The sequence below is a fragment of the Thermobia domestica genome, chromosome 2 (assembly GCF_964235325.1).
Source record: "Thermobia domestica chromosome 2, izTheDome1.hap1.1, whole genome shotgun sequence".
Taxonomy (NCBI): Eukaryota; Metazoa; Arthropoda; class Insecta; order Zygentoma; family Lepismatidae; genus Thermobia; species Thermobia domestica.
The window spans coordinates 124532292-124543985 of record NC_137455.1 but is presented as its reverse complement, the minus strand read 5'-3'; the positions used below and the strand labels follow the sequence as shown (position 1 = coordinate 124543985).

Genomic DNA, 11694 nt, shown 5'->3' with positions numbered 1-11694 from the left:
ATCAGCACTTGTATTTCTCCGTTTTGAGTTAATGTTACCACCAGGGTTTAAGATCCTATGTTACGGTACTCATATTTTTCATAAATACTGATATTCTGATACTAACACCAGAAATACATGGAGTATTCCCAATACCTTTGGGATCAATTTTGCATCTTTTGGATTTAGTCGTTTTCCTCCTCTACCCTTTTATCTCAATAGTTAGTATTTCTTACACCTTACACTTGCTTTGCATTTTTAGTAACACTTTCTTGCACTTCATAAAGTTTGGCATTAAACTTATGTATTAACATAATATTCTTATAGATCATGTTGTGTTGTGTTGTGTCAAAATTTATATAAAACCGACTAAAATTCAATTTCTCTACATTTATTTTATGCAGAATTATATACATACACAAGCTAAAGACGTCTCTTCACATTATTATCAGGGATGTCTTAGTTGGTGTATGTATTATATAAGATTGTACAGTTATCCTGATGAAGCCAAAAAGATGGTTGGTGAAACTGTAACATGTATTTAATTTTTAATGAAAAAATAATGGTTTTGCTCAGCAAATAATTAGTGTGTATTTGATCAGCAAAGTTTCTACAAATTACCAATTATAACTCGAGCGGCAAAGTTACAAACTGGAACAGGAACTCAGCTAACAACCAATCTGAAGATCTTAGTTTTACAGAGTAGCGCTGGCCTCGGCCAAGACTATACTTCTAAGAAAAGCAGGTGTTCGTTATCTCTATTAAACATTTATAGCCAACAACCTTTGGGATATTTTTAAGCAAAGCAAAAGAATCTCTTCCTTGCAGTACCTCTGCGGTTTATTAGTTCTATTGATAATACAAGTCCACGACCTTGGGGCGGCGTGTTAGAAAAAGTGTTTAGAAGAAAGTTACAACTTACGTGATGACTTGTCTCAATCAATACAATCACTAACAAAAGAAAATCCATTAACAAAATAAAGAAAAACGTCACTAGACTGGGAAGGCACGTGTGTCCTAGTACAGGTTCAGGTATACAGGTGTGACTATTTAATCTACCTGTGAGTTACGGGCTAACTAGGCAATGAACCTAGAGTCTATCCGAACTCACATCAAATAGGGGAGCAACGGAACTTCGACTGTTAGCTTCCTAAGTTGGACAACGGTTTCTGGAACTATGTCGGAGCTGAAGCCAAGCTTGCAGAAGCAGATTGCCAAGTTCGAAGGAGGCAGACTTTGACCGTCAATTTCCTAAGCCGACCAACGATTATGGGCAAACCCCTGGCTGACGTCAAGCTTTCAGAAACAGAGTGCCAAGTTAGTCAAGAGGATGAATTATGGAGACTTCACGAGGAAGCCGGGCAGAGTAAGGGAGAGATACGCCAAGGTTTACCAGGAATCACTCGGAATTCCGGGCTAGATCGTACCTAAGACATTGCGGACTCCGTCTAGATAGCACGACTTTGAATGGCCTCAGAACGAGCGTACAAGATGCTGAGGAAGCCCAAAACATAGGTTTTTAATTGGCTTGAAAAGTTCTGCACTCCGCACCAATTTAGATGTGCGGAGAATTGTAACGTGTGCAGACGTTGCACTCAGCCCCTTAGGTCTGAGGTTTATCATGCGTGGTAGTCGAAAAGATCTCTGGGGAGGAAAAAATAGTTGTTACCAACCTAAAAAGAAAGTTGATTGGTGTGCGCACGGCATTAGAGCCAAAGCCAAGCTGAGAAAAGTTCCTCTGCGTGGGAGGAAACGACAATGATTGGAACACGTCATCTTAGATAACAAAATATCATACCAAGATTGTTGCACGTAAGCTTAGCCAAGTGTGCTTGGGCAGGGCTGGAGTGAGGAAGAAGAATTCTGGTTGTACGCATGCGTGTCTGTGGTTGAAGGTGGAATTCCATGTATTTGTGCTAGTTGCCCCGAAGTTCTGGAGAAGCATTCTATACCGAAATATACAATAATCATTCATAGTACCATTATAGGTATTGAACACATTAAGATTGGATTACCCTTCACATAATTTATATAAAGAACACATTCTTTTAAGACATGCATACCATCTGTAGTTTGAGAATAGAAAAATATACTTCTTTATCTGGTTTCTTAAAACAAGAATGAAAAGATTCGGAACAATGATTTACGGCGTTTGTTTTGCAAACAGACTTCAGTCATCACAAGATTTTGCAATGATTTGACGGGAAACATCTGAGGTCAATGTTTGTTCATTTACAGTAAGAAACAAGTTGAATTTCATGGGGTCTACTGTTGTATGAACATATATTTACTGTTATTTTTTTTTCTCTTTTTCTTATTTTGTTTATCACCTTCGATGCACCTCCCCTCTTAGCAGTACTTACCTGGAATGTCACTGTACATAGTGTATATAAAGGTTCGGGGTTCGATTATAAGTTAGTGTATTTTATAGTTGTTATATTATTTTTGAAGTCAATGTTAATATTGTATAAAAGACGAATCTTTATTCTTTAAGCTATTGATAATGTGCCAGCCAAGAACAGGATGTAGGGTCACTGAAGGGTCACACATATGTGATGATAGTGTACGTACTTTCAAAATACTCTCTTTTGTAATGTTTTCTTTTTCAAGGAAGTATGATAATGTACGCGCGTGTACATCACGCAGTGAGAGCATGGATTACTAAGTCCAGTTTCAAAGTCTGTATGATAGGTCTCCACGTGCGTCCACGTGTCGACCTAAACTCATGTGATGATTTGATCTTTGTGCTTACGATAGTTTTATATACTAGTTGCTATACTAGGCTCGGCACATTCCGGGAAGCACTTCGATATTGCTATTAAACTCTTTGCGGTCTGTATCTAGGACTACTGTATCTTAGGGACGAGAATTAAATAGTAAATAGTATCTTAGTTCTATATACATATATCTTTACATGTAACTAGAATCTTGGAACAATATATATATATATCTTCGAATTCATATATTTTGTATTTCGTCGTATCTAGTGTTTCCAATCTTTATCTAAAGTGGAACTTTAATAATTTTACTGAAAGAACAGTCAGTGAGATTTTGTAGATGTTTGTTGTGGAACTTGTAACTTCTATTTTTTCTTATGAACTTCAATAAACTTCTCACGCTTACCAAAAGGAGATCCTATTTTATTTGAAGAAAAAGAAGAACCTGCGCGAAACGCAAACGTCAATCATACAACAGGAAAATAAAGTGGTGGCAGCTGGCCAGGATCTCAACCGAAGTACTCGAAGTTCGATTCCAGTGCACGTTCCACAGTTACTAAGTTGAACATTCACCATTGTAATCAGAGTTCGTTCTTCGACACGAAGCTGATACGTTTTTTAAAATATCGTTACGTCCAGATACAGACCGCACTTCGTCGACAACACCTTTTTTACTGTGAGTGCAAGAAGCTTGCCTGTTCAAGGTGTAGCGGATACCTCGGCGTATACACCGTTCCAGTGTTCCAGTTTTATTGCAACCAGTTCCAGAGATCCAGTAAGCAGTACCATTCTCAAGTGTGGCTGGTCCCAGTTGAGCAACATTCCAAGCCGAGATCTTGTGGAAATCCAGAGGCCTCATCTTTAAACCAACATCAGGAAAGTACCAGGATCGACGCCAGCAGCACCCCCCATCACAGATAATTCAAGGTTGGTTACAATTTTCATTGCTTGTTTGAACTTCCAAAATTTGAAAGTGTTACGCCTGGAGCTAGAAAAGATTTGTTCTTTGGTTACCGCGGTTGTTGTTTACTTGTGAAGTGAATAACGTAAAATCAAGACAAGAACAGTCTAGGATAGAAGGCTTTAGTATTCACCGTTCCTCTAGGGAAGGATTAAAATATATTTCATTCGTTTAATCTTGGGAATACTTGGCAAAACAGAAGGTGTAAGAAAGGTATTGTCGCTAACAAAATTTTTGTAAATTTAAATTGTATAGTTTAACGTAAGTACTAATTGCCAATGGCTACCACTGGTAGTGCAGATTCTTCTGATACAGAAGTAGAGTATTGTAGTGTTTCGGAAGCACTAAAGTTAATTTCGGTACCATTTTCGGGAAAAAGAGAAGCATTAGAAGAATTTCTGTCTAATGTAGATGCTGCTTTTGAATTGGTTGACCCAGCTAAGCATAGTACCCTTTTGAAATTTGTTAAAGCAAAAATAACTGGGGATGCTAGATCTAAATTGTTAGTTAGAAAAACCACTACTACGTGGGAAGCTGTTAAACAAATATTAATAGAAAATTATTCCATTAGACGAACTATTGATTTTTATGCATGCCAGCTTTTTAGTGCTAGACAAACCAAATCTGATTCAATTGCATCATGGGCAAGTAAAGTAGATACTCTTCAAAGTCAATTACGCGAAGCCGTTGCTCGTGTTATAGATGCATCTAAATTGCCAGGAGCAATAGCACTTGTTGAAATTTTAGCTAAAGCAAGTTTTATTCAGGGGCTAACAAATGACAGAATTCAGATGATTGTACGATCTAAAAGCGATGATGATACATCCTTAGGATATATTATCGAACTCGCTCTAGAAGAAGAAACACAGATCACTTCCCACACTTCTCTCCCCTTTCCAAATGTAAATAGTAAGAAAGCTCAAAAGAAAGAATTAGTATGTTACCTATGCCATAAGCCTGGTCACACCAAAGCTCAATGCAAATTACAGAAAAGAAAGGAAAGAGGAAATTCTTCTAATCAGTTTATGAAAACGGTACACGTTTGTGAAATTTGTCCTGAGATCGCCGCGAGAGGCACAGGATGTGTTAATGGAAATTCTCCTGAGATCGCCGCGAGAGGCACAGGAGGGGTTAATTGTAATTTTTCCGAGAGCGCCGCGCGAGGCACGGAAGGTTATAGCAATTGTTTGCATGTTGCTAGTAAAGTAAATACTAGTGGAAATACTAGTAGGGTAAATACTAGTGGAAATGAGAGAATTTGTGATAAAGAACAAAGTTCTCTGCATTTTAATGAAGTAAAAGCCTGCAGTAGTCAGTTGTGCTCAAGTTGTAATGGTCAGGGAAACCGCAAATGGATGTAAATGAGCAACCTGTTTGCATCTCAGATAACACGAAGGGTTGCATAGTAACAAATCAAGAAGAAGGTACTATTACGGCATTCATTAAAGAATTGCATGCTGATGCAACTTTTCTCTTAGATACAGGCAGTGATTTAAGTCTTTGGCAAATCCATGCACTTCCATGCAGTTTTAGAAAGAATATTGATACAACACAAACTGTGACATTGAAAGGATTAAACAATGTTAAAACTAGGTCACTAGGTACTATTTATCTAACATTAGTGATAAAAGGAGTAGAATTCTCACATAAATTTCATGTTATTTCTGAAGGATGCTTATCGGAAGGCAGACACATTCTTGGTCGTGATTTTTTGAAACAAAAAAATTGTTTGTTAGAATTCCATTCTCCTCCTCCTCCTCCTCCCTTGTCAACACATGCTTGCCAGAAACTTGACCTTAAGGGCAGCGATAAGCTTATACTACCGTTGACATATAGTATTCCAGCTCGATGCGAGAAGCTAGTTTTTGTTCCCACAAACAGCACAGGAATTGGAATTGTAGAAAAACGAGAGATTAAACCTGGTGTTTTTCTTTCTTCTTGTTTGACAGTAGCGAAAGAAAATAAATGCATAGCTAGTGTGTTAAATGTGAATTCTTCAGTAGAGAATATAACTTTAGATCCGATAGAGTTAGAGAAATTAGAAGAAAAATGTGAAAAAGACAGGGTTCCACAAAAATCAAATTCAGAAAGTTTAACTGAACGTTTAAAATTACTTCATAAGCTTTTAAGGCTAGGTCATTTACCACCCAAAGAAAAAGAAAGTATACTTGAACTTTGTGATGAATTCAATGATGTTTTCTTTCTACCAGGAGACAAACTAACTGCTACAAATGTTCTTGAACATGAAATTATTATTGATCCCAAACATGTAGGCAAAATTGTTAACAAAAAGAATTACCGAGTGCCAGAATGTCATAAGGAAGAATTAAATAGACAAATAGAAGAGTTGTTAAAGCAAGACATTATAGAAGTGTCAACTTCTCCTTGGAACAGTTCTATTTTCCTTATTCCAAAGAAACTCGATGCATCAGGAAAACAGAAATATAGACTAATAGTCGATTATCGATCTGTCAATGATCTATGTGTCCATTCATCCTTTCCGTTACCTAACATAGACGACATTTTGAGTAATTTAGCCAATGCGCGTTACTTTTCCAGTTTAGATCTCCATAGCGGGTACCATCAATGCTATATTAGGGAAAAGGATAGACCTATAACTGCGTTCAGTACACCTGAAAATCATTATCAATTCAAGCGACTTGCTTTCGGTCTGGCGACAGCACCGGCCACTTTTCAAAGATTGATGAATACAGTGTTAGCAGGGCTGACAGGTACGAGTTGTTTCATCTACCTGGATGATTTAGTGGTCTTCTCTAGTTCTTTAGAAGAGCATAATAGTAGATTACGTGAGATTTTGCAAAGATTTCGCAAAAGCAATTTGCAGTTAAGTGTAGATAAGACTGAATTTTTGAAGCCAGAATTAACATACTTAGGACATGTCATTACACCTAACGGAGTAAAACCAGATCCAAGATTAGTGGAGAAAGTTCAGAACTTTCCTGTTCCTCAGAATAAGAAACAAATTAAGGGATTTCTAGGACTTACTGGATATTATAGGAAATTTCTAAAAGACTACAGTAAAATTGCTTTACCCTTAACGTCCTTATTAAAAGAAAAGGTCCAGTTTTCTTGGGGAGTCAAACAACAAGTTGCATTTGATTCTCTTAAAGAGAAATTGACAACTCCTCCAATTTTGCAGTATCCTGATTTTAAAAAGCCTTTTATAATCACATCGGATGCTTCGGCATTTGCCTGCGGAGCTATTCTCTCACAGGGTGAAATAAACAAAGATCTTCCAATTGCGTATGCTAGTAGAGTTTTCAATAAAGCAGAGAGATCGTACTCAGCGACTGAACGGGAACTGGCGGCTCTAGTGTGGGCTAGCAAAGTTTTTAGACCGTACATTTACGGAACAAAAGTAACTTTTGTCACAGATTGCAAGCCACTAACGTGGGTTTTTAGAGTACAAAATCCGACATCTAGACTTTTGAAATGGAGAATACTTTTAGAGGAATATCAATACGAAATTGTGTATAAGAAAGGAAGCTTAAATACAAATTCTGACGCCTTGTCACGAATGTATTCTTTAGATGTTATTGAAGAAGAAGATAGGGTATCAAATTGTGATTCACAACAGAAAGAAAAAGCTGAAGCTTTAGACTTAGAAACGAAAAACAAAATTTTAGAAGAGTTTCATACTCAAATTCTAGGTGGACATATAGGAATGAATAGGTGTTATGAAAAGATTAGGAAGTACCTTTCTTTAAATAATATTGACATTAAAGAATGGCCAAAACTAAAGGAAGATGTTGAAGATTACATAAAAGGGTGTGAAATATGTCAAAAGAATAGAAACACACAACAAAAGGTAAAAATGAAGATGGTAATAACTGACACGCCCAGTACAGTTTTTGAAAAGGTCTCGTTAGATTTAGTCGGGCCTCTCCCAGAAACTTTAGAACACAGAAACAAATATTTATTGACTGTACAAGATAACCTTTCAAAATTTGTTATTGCAATTCCCATCCCTTCTCAAGATGCTGATACAATCAGCAAAGCCTTTGTCGAGAATGTAGTGCTAAGATTTGGCATTCCACACAGTATATTGTCTGATTGCGGAAGTAATTTCTTAAGCGATGTCTTCACGCGTATTTGTAAATTGTTACAAATAGAAAAACTGCATACTACCCCATACCATCCGGCATCGAATGGTGGTATAGAAAAATTCCATCAGTCTTTAAAATTTTTCTTGCGATGTTATGTGGCAGAAAATCAGAATAATTGGGACGAATTAGCATCATATGCTACTTTCTGTTATAATACCACTCCTCATAGTTCCACTCAATACACTCCCTTCGAACTGTTATTCGGGAAACCTGTAAATGTACCAGGTGTATTACAAAGAAAACCTTCTGAAGTTGTATACAATTACGATGATTATGTAAAACAGTTGAAACACAAATTGCAGGAGATGCACGGATTAGCTAGAGCAAACCTCATTGACAAAAAGGAGAAAAGTAAAGAATATTATGACAGAAACGAAAACGAATGCATTTTTCAGAAAGGAGATAAAGTGTTATTATATGATGAGTCAGTCCGCCGCGGCAGATCAAAGAAACTTGACAGTCTCTGGCGCGGACCGTACGATATAATTCGAACAAAAGGTGTAAACTGTACCTTGAAGGTTGGCAAACAAGAGATGACTGTGCATGCCAATAGATTAAAGATGTACTATTAAGTAACTCAAATTCTTCATGTTATCTTGTAAAAAAAAAAAAAAAAAAAAAAGTAAGGAAAGTAAAATAACGTTTCTATATTTACAGGATTGTTCAAAATGATAGGACTTAAAGCTATTCTACTGGTTTCTCTTATATGTAGTAGTCTAGAGCTTGGAGCACGCATAAAGAAATTTGAAAATACGGCAGGTATTTATTATGACTCTTTAGGAGAGGTTCAGTTATATAATACTTACTGGCAATTGGTCTCTTACGTTAACTTAAGTAAGCTAGATATAAGCTTTCGTAATTTGGAAACTTACGTAGATAGGACACAAAACCTGTGTAGACACTCAGTGGTAAAATCAAATAAAACAAGTTGTGCTACAGTGTTCGTAAATCAAGTTTTGACTAAGGTATCTGATATCAAAGAGGTTAAGGAAATAATAAAAGAAGTAACAAAAATTTCTTCGCAAGAAAGTAGAAGAAAACGAGGGTTAATAGATGGTATTGGTCACCTTGCTAAATTTCTATTTGGCACCTTGGACGATGAAGATGCCAATTATTACACTCAAAAAATCAATAAATTAGAAAAAGAACAGTTAGATTTCTTGAAATTGAGTAAAGAGCAGATGACTATTGTTAAATCTACCCTACAAGGTATTAATAAAACTCTTCACACAGTGGAGACTAACGAAAATATTTTGAGTCAAGGTTTAGAGCATATAAGTAAAGAGATATCAAAAAGAGAGAGACATTTAAATGAAGCATTTTTGGATTTAAATTTAAAGTATACAATAAATGAACATATCGCAAAAGTTGAAAGGTATTTAAGAGATTTAAAGGATCAGTATGAAATTGTTTTGCAAGCAATTTTAAATGCACAGAAAGGTGTATTACAGCCTCACATAATCACTCCTTATCAAATAATCCAACATTGGAAGGCTAGTCAAAGTGACCTCCATAGTGCGTTATCTTTACCAATTGGGACAAGTACTAGGAATAGTTACTTGTTATTGAAAATAATTAATTTAGATGTGTTTATCAATAATGGAATATTAGCCTATGTAATTCGTCTCCCTTTGACAGATTCCATTCGTTATCTAGTATATAAGTTAACTCCCTTCCCTACTAAAATAAAGAATACAACAAATAAATTTGTTTTTATTCAACCTGAAAAACCTTACCTTTTAGTTGATTCAATTAAGCAATATTACGCAAAAATGACTGAAATTGAGTTCAATAAATGTAAGATTCTTAAACAAGATTGGTTTTTGTGTAAACAAACGTTTCCTATCTTGTCTAGTCATATAAATCAAGAGTGTGAAATGAAATTATTACAATATGTGCATTATGTTCCCATGGATTGTAATAAACATGTGATACAAATTGATCATTGTATATTCGTAACCTTAAATAATAATGAGTGGATTTTTGCTGCTCCACAGGAAGAGAAAATGACAATATTATGTAATGGATTTGAACCTTATGATTTAATTCTAACAAATTCAGGTATTATTCATCTAGATAATAATTGTAAAGCTTATGGTTTGAAGGCGATCCTCCAAACACAAACATGGTATGAAACCAATGTTACAGGTAAAGACTTTACTCCAAAATTAAATCTTACTGATAATTGTTGTGAAAGATTAAATTCTCATATATACCTGGAAGATATGCAAATTAACCTACCTATTCAACATGTAATTAATTCGGTTAGTGACTTAAAGGTAGCAAGCCATAAAATTCAGGAAGTAGAAAAGAAAATAGATGATGAACAATGGAAACTACTTCATTCTGAAAAGGTAACTCATCTCTCTTGGTTTTCATATTTTGGTACAGTTCTGATAGCTCTAATATTACTATTTTGTTGTTGTTACCGATGTAAATGTTTTCGCTTTTTCAAAAGGTATTTTGATGATGATAGTTGTTGTAAACAAATATGCATTAAACCTTTTATTATTACCAAAATAAATCAAAAACAAGATACCACTGAGCCTGTAGTCATGTCAAGAATTGCTGAGCAGGTTACTGAGATTACAGATGAGTTACAGGTAGCTGTCCCATCTAAGAAAAGTCCTAATCTACGTAAGGAAAGGTAAAAAAAAAAAAAAAAAATCTTTTTAATGTTTCATATCAGACTGTGAATTTTCAGTATCCAAATTCGCAACCAAATTCGCAATTTGATATGAAAATTCAAAAAAGGAGGGAGGTGTTGTATGAACATATATTTACTGTTATTTTTTTTTTCTCTTTTTCTTATTTTGTTTATCACCTTCGATGCACCTCCCCTCTTAGCAGTACTTACCTGGAATGTCACTGTACATAGTGTATATAAAGGTTCGGGGTTCGATTATAAGTTAGTGTATTTTATAGTTGTTATATTATTTTTGAAGTCAATGTTAATATTGTATAAAAGACGAATCTTTATTCTTTAAGCTATTGATAATGTGCCAGCCAAGAACAGGATGTAGGGTCACTGAAGGGTCACACATATGTGATGATAGTGTACGTACTTTCAAAATACTCTCTTTTGTAATGTTTTCTTTTTCAAGGAAGTATGATAATGTACGCGCGTGTACATCACGCAGTGAGAGCATGGATTACTAAGTCCAGTTTCAAAGTCTGTATGATAGGTCTCCACGTGCGTCCACGTGTCGACCTAAACTCATGTGATGATTTGATCTTTGTGCTTACGATAGTTTTATATACTAGTTGCTATACTAGGCTCGGCACATTCCGGGAAGCACTTCGATATTGCTATTAAACTCTTTGCGGTCTGTATCTAGGACTACTGTATCTTAGGGACGAGAATTAAATAGTAAATAGTATCTTAGTTCTATATACATATATCTTTACATGTAACTAGAATCTTGGAACAATATATATATATATCTTCGAATTCATATATTTTGTATTTCGTCGTATCTAGTGTTTCCAATCTTTATCTAAAGTGGAACTTTAATAATTTTACTGAAAGAACAGTCAGTGAGATTTTGTAGATGTTTGTTGTGGAACTTGTAACTTCTATTTTTTCTTATGAACTTCAATAAACTTCTCACGCTTACCAAAAGGAGATCCTATTTTATTTGAAGAAAAAGAAGAACCTGCGCGAAACGCAAACGTCAATCATACAACACTACGTTCGCATAGGACTGTCAAGAAACAATGCCTTACACAAAACAGCGTACAATCGTGTGCAGTGGGCCAAGGAACACAACGGCGCAGAGTACTGTTCAGTGATGAGACAAAAATCAACATTTATGGAAATGATTCACATGTCAGGGTGTATCCCATGCCTAGTGAAGCACTTAGTCCTGCGTGTACCATTAAAACCTCGAAATACTCTAAAAGTGTCATG

The 11694-nt window shown here is 35.6% G+C and overlaps 1 protein-coding gene across 1 annotated transcript; it reads left to right on the top strand.

The window, feature by feature from the left end:
* Positions 1 to 2268: 2268 nt before the first annotated feature.
* On the top strand, positions 2269 to 11479 carry LOC145675355 (uncharacterized). Its single transcript, XM_081745758.1, has 2 exons — positions 2269 to 3623; positions 8442 to 11479. Exon 2 carries the CDS (start codon positions 8453 to 8455, stop codon positions 10433 to 10435), a length of 1983 nt encoding a protein of 660 aa, XP_081601884.1. The 5' UTR covers positions 2269 to 3623; positions 8442 to 8452; the 3' UTR covers positions 10436 to 11479.
* Positions 11480 to 11694: the final 215 nt, after the last annotated feature.